This window comes from Centruroides vittatus, unplaced genomic scaffold (assembly GCF_030686945.1).
Source record: "Centruroides vittatus isolate TY-2023 unplaced genomic scaffold, ASM3068694v2 contig_8, whole genome shotgun sequence".
Classification (NCBI taxonomy): Eukaryota; Metazoa; Arthropoda; class Arachnida; order Scorpiones; family Buthidae; genus Centruroides; species Centruroides vittatus.
The window spans coordinates 969,137-991,776 of NW_027122517.1; the positions used below are offsets into that span (position 1 = coordinate 969,137).

Below are 22,640 nucleotides of genomic sequence, written 5' to 3' on the forward strand. Positions count from 1 at the left end.
GTTCCGAGTTACGCCGACGATCCGTTCCCAAACGATACGGCCACCGCGAAATAACCGCGTCGGTAAAGAAAAAAAAGCGTGGAGGAAACGATACGAGTCGATCGACTATTGGTTTATTCCGATATAACGTAATAACAATTTTATCTAATCCGGCAATAAAATATAAATATAAATAAATGTTAATAGTTTTCGGTTAATGTTACTTTCGGTTCCAAAATGGCGGCTCGTCTCTGATTCGTGGAAACGGAAAAAAGAAAACAGTGGGGACGCACGTTTTAACCTAACCTAACGTATTCTAATAATTTGGTTGGTAATAGTTACGGTAATTTATTAAAATAGGTTAGGTTAGATTAGAACGTGCGTCCCCACTGTTTTCTTTCCTCCGTTTCCTCGAACCAGAGACGATCCGCCATTTTAGAACCATAGGTAACATTAACCCAGTTTTCTAGAGGATGTTCTCGCGCGAAAGAGCCACTTCGATAACCGGTGATTTTATTTATTACTAACCGACAATTCGTCCTCCTCGTTCATTAGTTATTTGGTAAACTCTAACTAGCATCGTTTTAATAAGAGTTTCCCTCTCTCGGGCCGCGATTTCGTGCCGACCGTGGATTATTTTGATTTTTTAATCGTTCCATCCACGTATATCGCCTTCCGTTCCCGTATTCTTTCCCGGCTAAGATACCAGACGTATTTTCTACGGGATCGAGATCGGGCCAAGGTAACGCGCGCGCCGTTTGCCGAAAACCCATTACATTTTGCCTTACCGATGGGTGCGTTATCTTGTGGAAATTGGAAAAACTTCTCCGTAATTTTCTCCGCAAACGGTGTTAACGCACGCGTATCTAGGTCTCGCCGATATCCTAGGGCATTAATACCATCGGAGATAAAAGAAAGACTTATCGTACCACCCTCGTAACACTTCCGGCACCCGGCTACTATCTCGGACGAATTAAAAGAACCAAGTTAAAAGTAACGAAAAAAATAAACGATAATAGAACGTGCAAAAATAAAGATTAATTAATAATAAATATTTAAATTATTTAAAACGATAACTAATTTAAATATAAAAAATAATAAATAATATTTTTTATTGCCGTTTTTTCATAAAATTATTATTACGCGATATGACAATTAACCAATAATCGATTTCTCTTCCATCGCTCCGTAATGTTCTCGGCAAACAAATCGCGGACGAAATAAGTCTTCGGCCGGCAAAAGGACACGAAATCGGGAACCGGTTAGGCCGATTGGGCCGAGGGACGACGGATTATCTGCGAAGCCGTATATTTGTCCACGCGTGGGATTAAAACACCGCGTCTTCGTAGAAATCGGTCGTACGACGCGCTCGTTATCGCGTTATTAGCGTAACTGCTTCGGTGTGGCGGAACAGACTATATTTGTAAAACGTCGGCTTTAATGGCTGGCTGACGAAAATTTTATTATTTTTGATCCGCCGCCGACTAAACCCGTGCGAATTCCGCTTTGTCTTTTCCGGGAGATTTTCTTCTCGTTTTAAAGGCCAAAGCGGTCCGTCGTTTTTGTTGTTTCCTGTCTATTTACAGAAAATATATCTTTGTCATCCGCTTATTCCCGAAGATACGAAATAATTATCGTGTGGGGACGAAAGTAGGTAAACGGTACGGTGGGCCCGTCCGCGACGACGCGCTTACTTATTATCTTTATCGTCGTCTTACGCGTCGACTAATTGATAAATTTATTTTTTAAAGCATTTTTCAATTCGAAGAACGGTATACTGTAAATATACGGGCTACCTGTATATAAGCTAACGTAAAGAAACATATACACCTAACTAAATTTATGTATTTCCCACGCGTAGAAGCGGTTATATAATTCTCCGCGGTAACTGTTCGGAATACGCTCGAAAAATTAATACGGAGACGGGAAAAAGACGAAGCTCGACGAGTAAAAGATTATTTCCGAAACTATTGCCCGCTAGTCGGCGGCGGATCTAGGTTTTACGGGGCCTAGGGTTTATCGAAGTCTGGTGGGGCCCCGTGTTTTGTTAGATTAAGAATCTTTAAATTAGGATTTAAAATTCATTTTTACTAAAAGCTTTCCGTGGCGTTTCGTCGAAAATAATCGAAAAATCTGGAAAATATAGCAGAAACGAAGAAGCTTTCGATGGGCGTAGAGAGGGAAATGTTAATTAAGCGAACAATTAACTCGACCATTCTATTTAAACAATTGGCCTCGGCCAAAGTGGCGGAATTCGACGACTTTCGTCGTTTATCTTATGGGAACCTACTGGCACGAATATAACGTTTTCCCAATTATTTTCCAGAGTAGCGAAGTTGCTTAAGTATTTTGACAATTTCGTCGTTTTCGTTAATTCGCCTCGTCTAACTTTTGAAACGTTCGGACGGATAAATCGTCTTTAAGCCGTTAAAAGTCCGTCGGAAGCGTACCGTACAGTACGTAAAGTCAAAAGCCCGAGTGGTTTCTGTACGTATATTTTTCGCCGGTAAGGTTTGCGCTTTACTAATCACTGCCTCTAAAAGAATTTTCCATTTGTTGATTTAAATGCGGCTTAAAGAGAAACCCATCCGACTCTTTCTAACGCTTTCCCGCAAACTATCGCCGTCGTTTCTTAACTCGGAAAACGAATCGAACGTTAAAGGTGAAGAACAGTGCCGAAGGAAACGTTTGTCCGAGTCGTACGGCGGAAAACGTGCGGAATGCGCCGCATCCTTTACTCGAATTTCCTTTAAATTTGTACGCGTATTAACCTGGTAAGACGAGACGGGCGCGGCGTGTCCAGATGCGAGGAAACGTTTGGCATTCGACGTATCCTGCCATTTCCTTACTTTTTACCCTATAAATGTCTTAGTTTTAATTTTTGTCGTCTCGGGCTCGATAAATCGTCGTATTTTTTAAATTTATGCCGACTAAATTGTATTCGCTTCGTATCTTTAAAAATAGACGTTCTAACGAGTAAGTCCGCTCGGCCGTCCGCAAATTACGTAATTATAACTAGCCTGTTAGGTGACTCGCGGACACGGAAAGGTCCTCCGAGCCCCATCTCTAATATTACGGTTGAACCGAGTCTATTTTTTAAAATTGTTTAAACTGCGCCCGTTATATTAAATGTAGAGTTTTTCCGAATCCGAAAGTTCGATAATACCAAGGAAGAGAATCGGATCTGTTTTATTACAATAATACCTTTAATACATTTTTTTAAATTACAGAAAAAACTTTTATTGGTGGCTCTTTTGAAATTGAGATGAGGGACGAGGCGAAGCCACCTACCATATATGTCGCTCCACGTGCATTTACACGGGCGCGAGATTAAATTATTTTTATTATATTATTGTCTACTTCGGACTTAGCATATTATTGCGACTTATTATACTAGTGTTTTTGTTTTTGCAAAAAGAGGACGTCGTATTCAGAAAACACAATCTTTATTTTTCACCTGGTTTTTTTGGCCGAAACGAAAACACTAGTATAAGTCCTAATAATATGCTAAGTCCTAAGTAGACAATACTATAACAAAAATAGTATAAAATAAGGCAATTGAATTAATAGATAGATTAAATTCTTCGTTCGGTTATATTTATCGGGTTTCGGGGTGGGAAGGACTTCTATAACGTGGTACCGTACGGTCGTCGGACTCGGGTACCGTAACCCTTAAAATTTCGTCCTCTTCTGTCTCGATTACACGAAATTTGTGTTGGAAGATTTGAGTAAGATACCGAGCCAGTTAGTTACGTGAACCGTTTAACGAATGACATCTCGAGAACGTTGTAGGTGGATATGCCTTTACGAAAAATGAAGAGTAGTTGGGGAATTTTTAACGAAAAGGGAAGGTCCCTTTTGTTTGGTATGTGGCTGTCACGTGCCGAAAGTTTGTCGCCCAAAAGGCAGGATGCGGTGTACGACGACACTGTTTACTCTCGCCTGTTTACGACCACCCCTTTGAATACTTGTCACCCTTTTGTAACGTCTTATGTCTGTACCTCTTCGATGAATAAACACGTACGAAAGTTTTATCCGCCCTCTTTTTATTCTTGCTGGCTCAATTTATTCAACTCCACCAACAACTCCCAACGCATTTAGAATCTTTGAGAATTTCTCTTACAAAGGAAAAATTAAAAAGACGGCACCCGATTGGTCTAAACCGGTAGTTTTCGATCTTTCCCCAGCCGCGAAACACCACTCGCATTTAGCATCGTATTCAAAAGTCGATAAGCAATTCCAGGTTTACTATTCTGGCAAAACAATAAAGCGACAACTAATAAACTTTATTGCACGGAATAAAATAGAAAGACGGAATTGTCTGCGAATAAAGTAACACGCTGTAGTATATTGGAATAAATTTGCAATAAAAACTTTAAACATTTTTCCGGAACACTCGAGGTAAATCTGAAGAACATTCGTGTTCCACCGAACACCGGTTAAGAAATACCGGTCTAAACTAGGGATGTCCAACCCGCGGCCACTTAATATTTTTATGCGGTTCTCGGCCTACCGCACCCTACACAATTTTTAGACGCATTTTCATTTAATTTGGTAAATTATGTCGTAAAAATCCTTCTCGTTTCATCGGATACACTTTGCTGCCGTAATGATGTAATCGGTTCTAGAAAACTGTTATTCGTGTGGGGTAGCACATACCGTGGTGAACAATTGTTTTCGTGCACGAAAAACATCAAAACTGCCGAAAGAGATAAGTCGAAGGATTCCCATTTAACTGACTATTTTTCCCATTCTTTGAATTTAAGACTAGTACCACAAAAGCAGACATCGACAATATTATTAGAGGGCAATGTCAAAATCGCTTTGAATTTATTTTTATGTTGGGGGAGTATAATTTATTTTCATCGACAATAATACATATACCGTAATTACAAAAATACTGTATTTGTTATTAAAATTCGATATTCACATTTTGAGCCTGTTAAAAGCGCGTAGGCCTACTATGTATTTACGTAAAGTACCTTCGTGGTCCGCTGAATGTAAACTCGTAATTTGGCCCATTGGGAAGAGAGGTTAGATCAACCCTGGTCTAAACCAAATCGATAGTCTCGAATCTTTTCTGCGCGGACCGAATTATCGATAGAACCCGATGGCCGGAGAAACGCGCGTTTCTTCTATAAAAATCGCATCGTTTCCGTTTTTCTGGCCGTCCTTCTTCGTTTTATTCTTTTGGAGGAATCGTCTTTTCGTCAGACGAAACATACGCGTATATTTGAATCGGAAATACTTCATTTAAAAGCTTAATCTGGCCGAACGATTCGATTTTTGAATTTCATTCGTCTACTTCATTAAATGCAGCAGAAATTCTTAGCCGCCCAATTCTTATCGCTTTCGAGCAATCGGAACCATCTCCCAGCTAATAGACTTCGGATTCGAACTCGTCGCCTCCAAATTTCCTCCCAAGTTTCCACGTTATTGTCGGTTTTTTGTAGCTCGATTCTATCGGTAATCGGCTAATGTTTGGAATTTGGGGAAAATGGATGGAAACCGGACACTTTGGAAAAACCCCCAATTTGGGTTCGGCCGTGGCCATTTATTAATTCTCCGAATATGGCAGTTTGGCTAATCGGACAGACCCGTGGGGTGGGGGAAGGAACGAAGTTTATTCGGCAAAAAGTAGTCGTCCATTTCCTCCCGGCCGAAAAGACGATTCCCGAAAAGTTTCGTTCGTTGTTACGAACCCTGTCGAAATACTCAACGTATAAACTTCGGCGATAATTTTTGTTTTCGGAACGGCATAAACACGCGGCGTTATCGTATAAAATTATTTTCTACCAAGATATTGGATGTATTATCTATATTCGCCTAGAAAATAAACACGTTTGTCATAAGAAGCAAATAAAACAATGAAAGTAGCTTGTTGATTTTAAAATAAAAATGTAATCTAAGATCCAGAAATTAAACAAAGTAACGCGTAATCTCCATCAAAATCTGACGCCACACTCGATTGGCCTAAAGCGACGGTTCCCAACCGGCGGTCGCGACCCACAAAGGGATCGCCTTAGCTTTTTTGGGGGGTCGCCTTAATGTTAATAATTTACTTACGCTCGGCAACGGGCGAGATACGCGACGTAATCGGTGGGCAGCCGGCGCCCGTACCTCTCCTTATGCCCGGTGAAATTCGACTGCGGCAAACTAGCCGCGTCTAGTCGAGACCTCCGTTAACGAGGCCATTTCGCGCGTCATACTTTTAGCGGTGCTTCGTAGCCCCGATTCTGTTACTCGGCGTCGCCGGTAGAGGCGCCTCAATCTAGTTCGTCGTTCCTTTCACTAGCTCCGTAGTCCGAAGTCAAGCGGACGCGAGCTCAATCATCGCATTAATAATTAATACTTAATAAAAAATATCATCACTATCGTTAAGTCCTAAAATATATTTTGTCAAACCTTTTATTTTTTGTTTTATTGATCAAATATGACGGATACGAAAGGGGGTGGCGAACATTTTTAAAGAACTAAAAAGGGTCGCGATTAAAAAAACATTGGAAACCACCGGTCTAAAGCAAATCGACATTCTTTTGTGTTTTCTGCCTCCGAAACGTCACATTTTTTACCGTCGGAGGAAGAATTTCCGCGACTCGTTATTCGTTGGAAATTTACCCGCAAACGCTGTAAGAAATGTCTTAATTAAGACGGTCCGCGCCGGAGCATCCGGGACGGCATCCGAGCGGACGATAAAATCGGGAGATTTTTCGGAAACGGTCCCGACCCGGACATTTCTGTTTTCCTTTCTCACCCTTCGGTCTTCCGGTACGGCCCCGGCCGATCTCACTGTGGGTCTGAAAAAAGGCATTGTTAGGGTGCAGAATTGGAATATATCCGAAAGCGCGGAACATCTACTTTGTATATGTTTACATCTATTATTACGTAACCTTCGATGTAATAAAGATTCGAAAGTATTTCGCCGTTTAGATTGGTCCAAATTATTTTAAATCGAATTACGAATGGCTTCCAATCAGTGGCGTAGCGTAGTGGGGGCGGCAGGGGCGGACCGCCCCGGGCGGCACTTATAGGGGGCGGCAAAATTTCACAATAAATAATAATATTTTGTAAAAATACCTAAATAAGGGGGCGGCGAAATTTTCCTCCGCCCCGGGCGGCTGACACCCACGCTACGCCACTGCTTCGAATAGCCCGAAGAGAAGTTGTTTGAGTTTGAAGGTGGAAATTTATATAAAGTAGTTCTCGAGTCAGAGGAAATTACTAACAAATCGAAATTTTTATTTATTGATAATTTCCTTTAATTCAGCCGTTAAACGGTTAGAGGACGTTTCGCTCCCGGCCTGCTCGACCGAGTCGTACGAATGTAATCGTCATTAAAAACGTTCTATTTGAATTTAATGATACCGACAAGAACGATTTTCTATCCGAGTTCTTTAGTTTTAAACCTATTTCCTTCCGTTTGATTTGCAGGTAGAGATATTCTTTCCAGCGATTTTGTTCTCTTCTCTGGTCTTCGTATGAAGGTCAAAGACCGAAGACCTACAAACATCTTTCTACGAAATTGTTCAACTCGAAGCGAAAGATAACCGACGAATATCTCGAAGGTTTTATCTATCCGATAGCAAACGATTCGCGCGAAAATATTTTGTTTGTCGAGGAGAAATCATTGTTTCTGAAAATAAATGCCGAGTGTCGAATCTAGGCTCGGATCGAGGAAAACGTCGGTTTCCGGCGCATTTCGCTACAATACTTTGAGCCTTATCGGAAATGACGTCGATAAAGAAAATGCGCTTGGTCGCGCGTACGTACTTTTTAAGCTAGGCCGCAAAAATAAATCGAGAAGCTCCTCCCGGCCAGCCGGGCCTTTATTAGAATATTGCGTCCGTCTAGTCGACGTAATTTCGAAGTTGGTTGGCGTGACGACCGACGACGTTTAGCGGCAAAATCCAAGCTTCGCTATGGGGAGAAGAGGATATTTTATTTAAAAACTTTTTATATTTTTAATTATTATAAAATGGGAAAAGGTTTAATTTTCGGGGTAAGGGCGAATTTTATTAAAAAAAAAAAAAAATTGTAAATGCTAATAACCAGTAAAATCGTCAATAAGTCCGACCCTACTCGAGATATTACACGCCATCCCCCTTTTATTTCCCCACCCTCTTTGAAGCTTAATAACTTCGTACATACAGAAAAACCTCGAATCTTTTTTGTTTGATTTTTTTGCTGTTTTTATGTTTTGAGGTACCCGAGTCTAAAAATGTAAAAATCTTGGAGGGTGATTTTTAACCGATGTCTATGTTTTTCTGTTATATACAACAGAGCCGGGAAAGTAAAATACAGGTATGATAAAATGATTCTTTTGGTCTTTAAGATGACGGATGTTTAGCCAGTGGCACATCCCTCCTTATCTTCACTTTACTCCGACTCGGAGGAGATACCGGGGATTCTACGTCCACGTCCTCTCCAGCTTCGCAGTAGCCTGAGAACTCGCTCGTAGAACGGATATCTGATATTGATGTGTCTTCGGAGACTACTTTCTTGCTTAGAGATTTTCGGCCAGTGCTTTTTGTTCGCTGTCTTTTCGCGAGTTGGAAGAGTTGTTTTGTACTGTTGGATGATTCGGGTGTAGTTTTCTGATTTGGCTTTGGAGCGGTTGAATTATCGGGCATCTCGGCTTCGGATTGTTCTCGTTTAATGGCGCGAGGGTTTGTGGACCGTGCTGCGCTACCCATTTCGTTAAATAATAAAATATATAAAATAGAAATTGCTTTTAAAAAAGCAGCATCTATAAAATATATAACATCAATACGCAATGCATTCACATATTAAAAGTAATAAATATAACAAAATTCCCTAAAACAGCAATAAAATAATATAGATATATGATAAAATGATGACTCAAAATCCGCTGAAATAAGAAAACTGAAAACAAGCGTAACAATGATGCGTGTACGTTGGTTCAGTACAGTGGGTGATAGGTTAAGGAACATCCGTTCCGAGACTTTGTTCGCTATCCGAATTGTTCGTTAACCGATTATCGATTTACCGTCGGTTTTTATGGAAATTTGATTAATTCGTTCTGGAAACCCCAAAAAATAAAAAATATCCACTTTCTTCCTACATTTATTTATATGTAATAATAAAAATACATTTAAATATACACAATCTTGCATTTTTCTTAGTCACGTTTTTTCCGTTTGTAGGGGTTGAAGAATCTGTCTAATGTCGATTGCTTTTTCTCTTTTCTTAGGGATTTTTCAGAAGTAATTAATGGCGTCGTAATTGTAGAGATCCCCGAGCCTATTAACCTCACCCTGCTTTGGATGCCATTCTAAGACCGTTGATCTGACATCCTCCCACTTCTTCAAAAGATCTTTAATGGCAGATATCGGCATTAATTCTCTTTTTCGGAAGAAAACGTGTCTCGCCGAGTTTCTCGGTGTTCTTCATTCGAGAGTTCTTGGCGTTCTTCTGTCGTCAGATCCGTTTCGGGTTCTATTATGAGCTCTTCGATGTTCTTTATTTCTCAGATGTGATTTTTGTTACTCCTTAAGCTGCTCGAACCTTCTTGATTACACTGTATCTTTCTTAGATAAGGTTGAACTGCGGCCTACTGTAAAACTGTTCGAGCCATACTACCCAGCAACATCAGACATTTTCTGCCCACTCTCTACCTTTGCTATTATACTCTCACCCAGGGCCGAATTTACGTAAGGGCATTTGGGGCCGGTGCCCAGGGCCCCCGCAAAACTATGTTTAAACATAATTTTTTTTTACTATATACTTAACTATTGCATATGTAGGCCTATAAATTTCACCGGTGTAAAGTTAACTTGCAGAAAAAAAATTTATATAAGCATTTTCAATTAAATTAAAATAATTGGTTTTATACAATAAAATATGTGTATGTTTACAATAGCCTTATTTTTAAATAAAATTTACAACTTTATACAGTTGAAATTTTTAAAATACTTGAAATATTGCGCGATTATTTATACACGTTCGTGCGAGTTTATAAATTTTCTAAATCGTCAAATTTGCCTACTGTTAAAGGGAGCCCCTCGCCTTATTTGTGCCCACGGGTCTCTGATTGTTAAATCCGGTCCCGCTCTCACCTTTCGAAAATAAAAACCCACGCAAAACTTAACGAGTGCCCGCCCGACGGTCTCGCGAATACTATAAAAGAATTGTTTCTGTCAGAAAAATAAAAGGCTGGAGTTACGAGGGAAAGTTTCAAAGTTCGGAGGAATACTATCCGATCGGTATATACCGGGTCGAGCTTCGACGTCGACGTATCCCGCGCTCCGAAAAGTTTGGAATTGTTGCCCGAGGACGACGGAAGACCAAATGATATTCATTATTTTACGTCGCTTCTTCTCGTGTTTGTTCTGTGAGGTGTTCGTTATCCGAACATAAAAATCTTTTGCGAAAGTGTTCGTTATCCGATCTGTTCGTTAACCGATCACCCACCATATACTGAATAATATAACTGCATAAAATCAGTCAACGAAAAATCATTAAAAAAAGACGTATAAAATAATGTAGAAAATGTTACAAGATAATTAAAATAGAATTAAAATAATAAAACAAATTAAGATAAAATCAAGAAAGAGTCTAGAACAGGGACGTCCAACCCGCGGCCCACTTAATATTCTTACGTGACCCACGGCCTACACCTTTTTACCACGCGTCCTACACATTTTTTAGATACATTTTCATTTATTTCGGTAAAGTATGTCGTAAAAATTCTTCTCATTTCACAGGATATACTTTGATGTCATAATAATGCGATTGGTTCTAGAAAACTGTTACGCGTGTTGAGTAGCACATACTGTCGTGAACAGCTGCTTCGTGCATGAAAAACATCAAAACTGCCGAACGAAACAAGTCGAGTGATTTCAATTTAACTAGCATTCTTAGAATTAAGACAAGTAAGATAAAAGCAAATGTCGACAATATTATAAAAGGAAGGCAATGTCAAAAATCGCATTGCATTCATTTTTATTTTGTGGGAGTATATAATTACAAAAAGTACTGTATTTGTTATTAACATCTGATATTTACATTTTGAACTTTCTAAAATCACATATTTATATAAAGTGCCTTTCTGGCCCGCCGAATATAAGTAAATTTCTAATTTGGCCCATTGGGAAAAAGGTTGGACAACCCTGGTCTAGAACGTCAAATTCTTTTAAAATACTAATATTAATATCAGATAAAAGCGAAAAAAAGAAGTAAAGGATTGAAGTCCTTGCCAATAAGGACTAAGATTAGACTGGTTAAAATATCGTAAGCGTGATCTGTTAAAAAGCTGACAAGCAATTAAAATATGCCGGACTGCGTAAGATGCCGACTTTTAGGGGCAATCAGTTAATTGCGCGTCAGGAAAAGCCTAGGGACTGATCGTATGCGGGCGGTGATGCTGGAGGCAAGAATGACACGTGTCCTTACAAAAGCGTTTATTTTTGACATAAAATAAACTTACACCACGAACAAAATAGACTTCCTCGAGGATCGGGTGTCGAATATGACGCTCGTCGATTTCGGAGGGATGCTCAACAGTCTACGATGATGTTAAAAATGCAGCCCCGGAGCAGAGACGACTTAGGCGAGATGGTTTGCTTCTCCGCGAAACTTTAAAGTTCGGGGTAATTCGGACCAGATCCGTCGAATAGGTTAGAACAGTTCGGCGAGGATGCGAAACTGGTCAAACGCCGCCAAAATTGAAGGAGAACCGACATCTCGACCTTGAGATTGGGGGTTTTATATGATTTTTCCCTCGAATATCGCCTTTTGATTGGTTCTGTATTCCCTTCCTCGCTTCCCGATTGGTCTCCCTTTTTGTTTCCAGCTAAAACCCGAGACTTGTTCGGGTGTCTGATACCGTTTTATCGATTCTGACTGGATTTTGATGATAAATCCGTACGTCGTGCGCTCATAATTCAGCCTGTCGTTTCTATTTTCTGTCAATTTTGGATTTTAACGACTACACGTGATGTTTACTTAACCGTTTAATCTTTCCCCTTTTTTGACTTTTTAACCCAGAATCGACTGTTTATGAACGCTCGTGTCAGAGTCCCATTTTCTCCAGCCGACATTTCACCTGATCCGTTACGTCAGTCGCCTTCGCGTTTGTTTTAATAACTACAGTTTTCTTTCTTCTCCCTCTTACGTAAATAACATAACTTTTGATCCGACTCGACGATAGAATTAGCGCTTTCGCTTCCAATGTATTTGAAATTAAATTTTTGTTTCGACCTGTCCCGGAACCTCGCAACTGTTAAAACACTGGCACGAAGGGCATTCGGGCGGATCCCCGCCCCCAAGAGGTTACGATGGGTGAGGAGACTGTGTCTTATGTGCAATTGCCAGACGACTTCCTCTCGTCTGTCCTTGCGATGGTTCGGTTCTCAAAATTCTATAACTAGCTTGATCTCGTGCAACTTTTTAGTTGTCTGACTATCCGGGGAACGCACAGTTGGCATAGTTTAGCCTTTATGATGAGTTTTAAATCTTTACATGAAGCGCACGAGGAAACCGGCCAAGTGGGATGGTTGCTTATATCAGCCTCTTATGCCAACGTGTCCCGGAACCCAACAAAATCGGACAAGCTACCAGAACTTCTGTACCAGATAGTGCTGAGAAAACTGCAGAGTTCAAAGCTTGTATCTACTGTGTGAGTCTGAAAATACAGTATACTGCGACGGTGTTCTTTGTTATAATATGCTTTAGTGCTTAGTGGGTGGTACGAAGTTCTGCAAAAAATACCGAAGCAGCCATCGGTAAATAATCTGTCACCACATCGCGTGACAGATCGCAAAGGATCCAATATGATTATCAGATTTGGTTCCATCTGTATAAATGAAAGCGGGACATCTATATCTATAATGTATCTCTCCAAACTGTTACAGGTTATAGGCAGCAGTATTCGATTTTGGGGATATTCAAGGCTCCACTATCTTTCTGGCCTCAGCAAAAGTAATGTTCCTTGAAGTTTTCGCTTCTCGGATTTATTTCTCACGCTGCCACGAAGGGCAAGCACGTGAAGAGAGGGATGAGTCTCCTCGCAAATCACGCAACAAGAGTCAGCACTATATGTGGTACTTTCGTGGCCAGGAAGACAACATCCGGCACAAAGTCTAATGTCACGGTATGATAATTTGGAATGGCCAAACCTGTGGCATTGATAACAGCGGGATGGATTCGGTATATAAAGACCTACTGGGCATCGCAAGTATCCGACAATCACAGAATGTAACTCGCGGGTGTTAAATGTCAGAATGATGTTTTTTTGTGGCAATTTGTTGCCAGTCTTGAAGAATGTTAATACGGCAGCTGCCACTACACCGTGAGCAGACAGTCCGTCAAGACTGGAAGCTTCTGGTTTGGAGAAGAGATCTTCTTCCGATATCACTCCAAGAGAAAAGTTGTGGATGACATATGAAGAAACAGTAATTGCGATATTGCCTAATGTCTTCGTTGTCACGAATTTTTCAGGTTGTTTTGCAGATATAGTTTCTATAAGATGATCGCCAGATCTTAATTTTTAAATTTTGTGAAGGTCGTCAACGGCATACTCTATGAACTTTTGGATTAAGAAAGGGAATAGAACCCCAGCGAAGATTTGGTATTTAAGTATAAGATAACAAAACGTGACTTCCTCATTTTTCTTGAAATGTTTACTCCCCCTCTCCCTCTCATCCCAGTTTGACCAACTTTCCGTAATCCTCACTCCTGTTTTGACGTCCAATAAAATAAAACTCGAGCCCTCTTAAAACCTTTATCGTTTTATGAATGATGGATACCGTAAGTAGAAACAAACCATAGAAGAAATTTTGAAATAAATATAGTAAAAGGCATAAACTGAATAAAATGTAACGATTAAACGGACGTCGACTGAAGTTCAACCCCTCCCCATCCCCTGTCTGGCTTTGTCTGACTCGCGGTTACCCCCTCTTCCTCCAGTGAAGACGTCATTGGCGGACAGCCCTTTATCAAGTTCCCGTAGACCAGTGTATGGTCGTTTATTATTTGGTGGTAACTTCACGATTAAAGAAATGAATTTCTGTTTACTGCGACTCCAGCTATCACCGAGCTCAACAAAAGGATGCAGTAGTGTGCTCGAGCAATACTTACTGACGCCCAGGGTTTTCTCGGGAGCTATACCCTAACACTATTCCGAGGCATAAGACTTATCTGTCCGGACTATCAGTCGACTTCGATCCAGGTCCTAAAGGACCGACGACCAGCCGATCGATTCGAACGGAGCCGCCCGTTTATCCGAAGAAGGAGCCAAAGCAGTGTGTCGCTGGCGTTGCCCCTCAACTGCCGGGATCTGTCTGCGCGGCACGCGGGTATCCGCGCACGGCAAATACGTGGGCGGCGAGTGGCGAATTCCACCTCAATGGTAACACAGATAAGACAAACCAAGCACGACGAACGAGATCAGCGTGGGAAGACGAGACCGGATAACGCCAAGTTCGGCTCGGGCCCCAAGCAACTGCCTAAGCAGTTGGCCCGTGCGGAGTCGCGGGTTCTTCATAACACGAATGAATAGTTTCCGCTTTTACTCGTAATTATATACAATTCCGAGGAAAAACCCTCAGACAGCAGGTTATTTTACTCAAACTCTAGCGTATTCTTCAATAATATCAAACGAAAACTTTGTACACAATTATTTTGCATTCGTCAACTTTTATTATAACTGAAGATTCTACATAAAAAATGTTCGTGTCGATATAACGTTAGAAAAGTTCAGCAGTCGAAAAAAGCTCCGACAGCCATTTCTTCATGCAGTGTTTACTCCGGAGTCCGGTTTTCTAATATTTATATTTATTATCTTATTTTAAATCGTAAATAAGTTTATAAATTCGAAAAATTGTTGGGCTGTCTTTTTAATTTAAAGTTAGTCTTTTATTTCCCGAAAGAAGATTCGCGAATTACGATACGGATTTACAAAAACTCGCTTCGAGTCTATCGTAATAATCGGGTGGAAAAACCTAATTGGTGTTTTGTTTACACGCGTATATTAATTTTTTAAAACTGGTTTTAGCACTTAATTAAAAGTCGTCAATAAATATATAACTACAGCGATGGTACCGTACGTTTTAAAGGTCTTTTTATCCTTTAATAAGTTGCGACGGGCTAGAAAGAAACAAAACTTACCTTTAGGCGGTGCGAAAATACCCGGTTACATCTATTCTCCAACACACTAACCTTTCGGGTTCAGACTCGCGTCGTAGGGCAGACCGGCAACCCACCGACTCGACCCTCCAGAGTCGGCCGTAGTTGTTCCTGGCCGAGAAGCGACAGTACCGTACTGTACAAGCCGGAGGTTATCGCGAAAGAGCAAAAACTTACGGCGGATTATTACAAACAAAAGACGCCACTTACCGCGAGATTCCGACGCGGGTAAACAGAAGCTCTTCCGTCGTTACGACAAACGTCCGAACCGCGAAGACCGATGTGTGCAAAAATAGCCGTAACTACGTATTTTCTCGGGACGATCGAAAGAAGTAAGTCTCCGTTCCGTTATATTCCGTCGGCGCTTAGATTCCCAACGCGCCACCTATTTTCCACATTTACCGCGTCGGTTTTTACATTTCTATCCGGCAAATAACTGTGTTTTTCGCCAGAGTGTTTAATAGAGATTTGTCGGAAGACGAAAGGAGAGAGAAGTCGGCGAGTGAGGCAAATTTTACCACAGTTACGCGGTAATATTTGCCTTATCACCGTTATACGGTACCTTTGTCCGCGATTAATACCAGAAAACGAGAGTGAAAAACTGTAAATTTTATTGTAGGTCGGCGTCTTTGGAAATTATACAAATGAAAATGGATTTAATTAATAGTTTAAACGGGACACGCGTTGGTTTTTTCACCCGCGGAGTCTTTGCTTAGCGACGGATTAGCGGATTTGGATTCCGTCTTGCCCAGGTTTTGCATGCGACGATCGACTTTTCCGTTGACGGAAGGCCTCTTCTCTGCAAAAGACATCGACAAATAAACCTTCGAATAAAAGAATTAACCCTTACGAAGAGTCACATAGAGGCTTTGCGTAAAAGCCTTTCACTTTTTCAATAGTTATTAGTCTCGTCTCCCGTTTAGTACACGGGAAACGAAAGTTTAAAAACATTAACGTATAATATTACGAATCTAAATCGAACCACCGATTGATCTAATCGTCGCGGGTCACATTTCCCTACTTATAGAAGGCATTATCGACGTGGCCGAAGAGTTTCTACCGCGGAAATCAAACGACAGATTTCGGGGAGTACGGTAGTTTTTACTTTCTTTTAGGCAAATACGACTCGTCTATTTAACGCGTTAGGATCCATCGACTTTGTAAAAAGGAAACGTCGCCACATCCGGGTCCTTCTTCTTAATCCGTTTCCACGGGTAGACATTGCGTTTTAAAGATTAAGGGGACGGAATTCCTTTATCCGGTATTTTGGTATCCGAAATTTTAAGCGCTTATAAACCGCAGTCGGCAGAGAATATTTAAGGAAAAAGGCCGTTTAATAGATACACGATAGTACGTTCATTTCCGAACTGGCGTCTGGTAACAGAAAGATCGTACGATAGCGTAATTCTAAAATCGAACGGAAACGTCGTCACGCCCGATACTCGACAGGATCCTTCCGGGACCGACCACCAAATCGGCTTATTTTATCGGTATTTCGAACGGCTTCTGGAGAAACTCGCGTAAAATACGAGGCATAAACCACACTTTGTCGTAACGCAACTCGTTCGGTTATTTCTAACGTAGATATACCGCGGAAGTCATTCGGTGGACATTAGAATTCCTTAAACGGTAAAAATTCGAAACGTTTCGTCAGAAACTTTGTTTCCTCTTCGTAATAAAAGAGATCGTTTTGGGTAAAATAAACTACGTAAATCGATAGAACTTAGCCTACTAGAAAGATGTTCCGCGACTGATAAAGGCAAACCGAATTTTGAATTAATATAATCCTTATAATCTTACGCTACAACGTTCAAACTCATCGGGCTAATCCTCCCGATGAGTTTGAAATAAAATTTTAAATTATATATATTTTTTAAATCATCCTTTTAGATATATACGTACTGCATATTTCCGGGGAAACCCGGGTTTTTAAATAATCAATTTTGTTGCGTTCTAAGTAATTAGAAAAACGGGGGAAACGGGCAATTTCCGGCAGCTTTACTTTCGCGTGGCGCGTAACTATAAATATTCGTTCGAATGCCGCAGGGTTTCCGACATTTATTTCGACCAACGATGTGTCCGACTACCGAGCGGAAGGCGCGAATGGCCGAGTAACGTCGAACGTGCAATTATCCAGTCGCGGCTCGGTCGTTTCTAATTTTTATCCCCGAAAGTCACTCGACGACCGATTTCTACGGGCCGCGGATCGACATTCCTACGCGACGTTTTGGTCGAAATTCGTATCTGGCCTTCGTCGCGATCGATAAAACTTTGTTTGTTAGCAAAGTTAATTTAAAGGTAAATCGGCGCTGGCAAAATAACGAAGATGTACGAAAGAATCGAAAGAAGTAAAAGGCGTTTGGCAAACTTACCGGTTCGCTTTTTTTCTTTCCTACTCGTGTAATAGTGAAAGACGGCGTACGATACTCCGATCAGACCGGAAGCGCTTCCCACTATCCGAAACGAGGTCCTTATTCCCACAACGTCTATCAACATTCCTCCTAGAAAACTTCCCGCGCCCCGACCTGTAAAATGTTCGAATTATTATTATGGATTACGTATATAACTGCGGGAAGGAAATAAATAGTCTCCTCTCGTCTCTTACGAGAGATTTTCTTCGGAAAGTTTTTGGAAAAAGGAAAAGTTTTTGCAGTCCTACGATAGAGAGACATCGTATAAAAGGTATCGGTAGAGGTAAAAAGAGGTCTTAATTAGTTAACCGCCGAGTTTCCTTTCCTGCCCAAAGAAACGTCGAAGAGATTGAATTAATAAACTTTTCTCGCCTAACAATTTTATTTTCGTTCGATTAAAATAACGTTATTCTACACCGCGCAGCTGGGTGAATAGATAGATAATGGGCCTCTTTAACATCATTTTTTATTCAGAAATATCTCACACGCCGAATGAAAAGTGCTGTTAAAGACGCGCGTTATCTATCTATTCACCCAGTTGCGCGGTGTAGAATAATAAATTAAAGAAGACGCGGCTTCGGAATAAGTCTAAAATAACGCTTTTATTGGCCGTGTTTTACTAGATTGGATAAGAATGGGAGTGGAGTCATCCCACTACATACGGTACGCGAATGGCTACGGTGCGCGTAAACGCGTACGCACACGTCGAGAGTAAGTTTAATTCTACATTCGGTTACTTTTATCGGGTTTCGGGACCGGGGGCGTTCCTCAAAACATCATTAAAACGCTCGATCGTCGGGGTTAAGTACGTCGAAAGTTTCGGTCTTCCATCTTTATCGCGTGCCAACGAAATTTCAGTGGGAAGATTTAAGGACGGTAGAAAGCGATTTTAATGATAATAATTAAAAATATTAAAAGTTCGACTAAAATAACATTTTGGAAATTTGTTCGTCGAAGTAGTCGGACACGAATACGGAAGTTTACGACCGGGAGAGAAAAATACAATACCTACGAAGTAGAAAGAATCGGGAAATCGGGATCCGACTTTTTGCTAGTCTTTTGTTCTTTTATACGGCCGGAAGCTTTCCTTCCGCAAACGAAAGGTTTAATTTGCCTTTATTTTTAATAGATTATTATTACTTTTTAAATTCTTTGCCAATTATCGAAATGCAGATAGTCGATGTCCACCAAAGGAGAGCGTGAAGGTCAAGTGGGCCGGGAATGACGTATAACAGATTCTTCGAAGCTCGTCCCAGATAACTAAGTTGTTTATATATCGTCGCGTTTATCGACGATATATGCGATACGGACCTAGGTTATGAGAATTATAACTTTCTAGAAATTGGTCTATTTATAAAAACTATTTACAAAACTATTTATATTGTTTGTATCTTAACGAGGAAGATTGTACTGTACATTTCTTCGAATACAAAAAAAGTTTTTATCGCCACTTATAGTTTCTAAAAATGTAAATAATGAGCGAGTATTTTCCCCTTTTTTTGAATTAAGAATTTTACGTTGGAATGGTTAAGAGTAGAAGGAGAGTTTTAAAAGTAAGCGATCGAAGGAAATGGCCGACGTTTTGTATAATCGTATCTTTTGATGCGTAGCTGTGTGAATTTGTGCGCCTGGATCGCAGGCGCACAAAAAGAAACGATTGCGACACGAATGATTTTGAAAGTGTTTATCGATAAAATTAATTAACAGTTTACGTGTTATACGCTTTCTGCACTTTCGGCACGTGGAAATTTCGACGTTAAACATTATATATGTATAATAATTAATTTTACCTATTCCGAAGTGGAGTGCTCCGGCGCATCCTTCGATGGTGGCCAGCAACCCTTCCGGAGCCAATATTCCGCTGTAGGTGGCGATGGTCACCCATAACATGTGATAGGTGGAAGCCTCCATCACTTCGAAGAGTAGACACCACCAAGGATTGGTAATGAAGGAGTAGCCGAAGTAACGGACGAAGTAAAAGAAAAACGCCGCCAGCATGAGATTTATGTGGCCCAGTTTTCGTAAAAACCATTCGGACGTATACAAAAAGGGGGCGGAACATACGGCAGCTACCGTTATGGTCAGACCCAGCAAATAATTCGGACTTTTTAAATCTAAAAGGAACCAAAACAGAAACGATTCCAAGAAACCCCAACTGGTCCCCAGGAAGAACACCGCCACGAAAAATACGCATATTTTCGGGGAAGACAGAAGTCGGAGCAGGTTCTTAAAAAAACGTTTCGGTCTGGCCGGTGCCGTGACGTTTAACGAACACATGGCCAAGGCTTCCAAGGCGATCATGCCGATGAATACGTGAAAGGCGATGGAGTAATCGGTATAGCCCCATCCTTCGCTCAATAAGTCTACCACGTAACCCGTCAGAGGAGAAAAAATCGCCTGGCCCAAGCTGGCCCAAAGTCTCTGTCTTCCGAAGTAACTATTGTGTTTCGTCACCAGAACGAATATAGTAGCGTCCAGCATGCTGAAGCACAGAGCGGAGCAGAAACCCAGACCCACGTTGACGATTAGACAAAGCCCTACGGTTAAATAGCGAAACTGCGCCGCGGGTCCGCAAGAAACGCTTACGTTATTGACTTTGGTAGCCACGCATTTCATGGCGCATTGGTAATTTTTGGTTTCGGAATCCCAGTCGCAAGTGGGATGGTCGTAAACCCGATCGACGACTCTAATCGAGCTGACGTTAAGACTGCAATTCGAATCGACCCATCCTCTAAGGCTAATGGAATGCTCTATTCCCGCCGTTAACTCGGGGAAGCAGACGTCTCGGTCGTGGCAAAAGTGCCGATAATCTTCGATAAAAGGTTTAGAACACCGGAGTTGACAGTCGCCCAGTTCTAATTCTAAATCGTTAGGGTAAACGGCGGAAGAATTGGCGGAAAAAGAAGCGATATATCGAGAACGAGAGCACGTGACGTCGACTGGTGTGGGTCGGCAGCTGTTCGGTATATGCGGGATAAAATGAAAGCAGGCGCAGAAAACTGCGCACATGAGTAACGAAGTCATATATACGGCTTTGTACTTCCCGGTTTTGTCGGCGATGGCGCCACCCACCACCGGCGCCACCACTTCCGAGACGGGCAGGATGGTGTAGATGATGCCCGTTTCTCGAACGTTTAAACCCAGACTTTTCATGTAAACCGTTAAATAAGGCATTAGGCTGGCGTAGGCTGAAAAAGAAAACAAATCGACTGTCAATTTCAAAACTAAGTTACGCATCGATTAATCTAGGAGCCACAAAAACAAAAAATATATGAAAATTTCGAGTTGCACGATTAAGCGGAGTCTCCGTTATTCGAGCACATAACTAATTGCGTATAAGCGAAAGAGAAGAGAAGACACTTACCTCCGTGCCAGCAAAAGTTGACGATCTTAAGAGGCACGAGGGGGAAGTTGATTCCGGACGGAAGTCGACACAACGTCTTTTCGCATTTTCTTTTAGCCTGAAATTTACATTGTACAGTACCTATAAAAATATACGGCTATCTCATTCTATAATTTACCTGGTAAGAACAATAAATAAACAAGTCGGGTAGCGATTACCGTCATGGCGCCACCGGCACGTAACCTAATCGAACGAGTAAAAACACACCGACGGGTAAATCTTACCTGGTCATTCTTTGTCCCCTCTTCCATTTCACCGTCTTCCATATCCGCTTATTCCCGGATAGCCTCTGTTCCTCGACACCTGGAATACAAGAATTGGTCACATCTTCCATCATCGAAAATAAACAGTAAGACGGCGGGACGGGCCGAAGCAAAGTACTCCAGGCGGACGGCCTCGGCGTTACGCGTTACCCCACCCGCTAATTTCTTACGCAAAAGTCTACGGAAGGAGGCCGAGATCCAGTTTGGGGTAGAGGAGGTCCGAAACGCGTAAAGGTCAGTAACTTACTAACGACGTAGGACGAAGGTCTTCGATCCCGCTGCTTCTGGTCGATAAGTAAAGGCGATCTTTGCACTATTTTCGTTAAACAAACCGTCCTATCAAGAAGGAACACAATTAAGCGTTCGGCGCTGCACAGTTACGCGGTGGACGCGGAGAAGGAAGGCAAGGAGAACGAACGGAAAAGGTCGAAGCGGTGACGTCATCGAAATCCCATTTCGTACCGAGAGTCGGACATTTACGAATTTTACTCTCGAGTGACGTATTCGAGTCCTTCGGCCAATGGAGAAGGATTCGAGCGCGTCATCGGCGAAGATTGCCACTCCGCTTCCGAGTTAAGTAGAAATTTATCGGGGGTCGATCGACGCCGAGACGAAACACCGGGGAAGGGGCGGAATGTCCTATTGTCCGGGACGACGGTTTTCCAAAAGAAAAGGCCGACAATCGGAGTCCGGGCCAACGTTATTTATCGAGGGAAGAATTTCGTTTCGTAAACGTCGATGGCGCTAATTCCCAGATAAAGAGTCCAGAGGGCGAACCGTTCGACCGTAATTATCTGTCGGCCTTCTTCTTTCCGCCCCCTTTAACCCCCTCTCCGTTCTTCCATTAACTGGCACTTTATAAATGCGGTGCAGCCGGCGGGACCCGCCGCCCGAAAACCGCGGATGGAAGATTTAGGGCAATTCGAGAAACATTCGATGGGCCCTCGGCTACTACCGAGTGTTTCTGGCGTGGTCGGGTAGGACCGGGCCGACGTCGTTTCGGTTATAAACGTCACCTTAGTCCGTAGAGGGAGTAGATACAAAACATCGCAAACCGCAAACCGCTAACGACTGATTTTAAAGAAAATTACACGGTCCATTTCTCCAAAATTGCTTTATTTGCGGAGAAAAATAAATGACCGGGTTTGATCTATCGCCGCGTTTACGTCCGTAGTCCGTTGACCGGAACTTGGAAATGCGGAAAGCGTAAAGATCCGGATGGAAAACGATACGCGCCTCCCCAAATACTGGCGGAAGCGGGAACAAAAAGTCTGGTAAATAAAAAGTAGTACCGGTAGTAGTTTCGTTACTTATCGGTGTACGATACATCTCGGCTTTTCTTTCGGATCCACGGCCCGGCAGCCTAAAAACCGCACGCCGGCGTTAAAAGTAAAGGGAGTAGTACGCCGTTGACGGGAATCCATCGTTTCTTTTCTTTCT

The 22,640-nt window shown here is 41.8% G+C and overlaps 1 protein-coding gene across 5 annotated transcripts; it reads right to left on the reverse strand.

The window, feature by feature from the left end:
- Nucleotides 1–15,712: 15,712 nt before the first annotated feature.
- LOC136981997 (major facilitator superfamily domain-containing protein 6-A-like) lies at nt 15,713–21,736 on the reverse strand. Of its 5 annotated transcripts, XM_067278426.1 has the most exons (7): nt 21,663–21,681; nt 21,448–21,536; nt 21,162–21,240; nt 20,899–20,995; nt 19,325–20,722; nt 17,492–17,648; nt 15,713–15,922 (listed from the first exon to the last, which is right to left on the reverse strand). In XM_067278426.1, the coding sequence occupies exons 3-7, from the start codon at nt 21,201–21,203 to the stop codon at nt 15,847–15,849; spliced, it is 1,770 nt and encodes a 589-aa protein (XP_067134527.1). In that variant the 5' UTR covers nt 21,204–21,240; nt 21,448–21,536; nt 21,663–21,681; the 3' UTR covers nt 15,713–15,846. The 5 variants fall into 5 exon arrangements, with proteins under 5 accessions (XP_067134527.1, XP_067134529.1, XP_067134528.1 ...); XM_067278428.1 differs by lacking the exon at nt 21,448–21,536 and having other exon boundaries at nt 21,663–21,736; XM_067278427.1 differs by lacking the exon at nt 21,663–21,681 and having other exon boundaries at nt 21,452–21,633.
- Between the last annotated feature and the right edge of the window lie 904 nt (nt 21,737–22,640).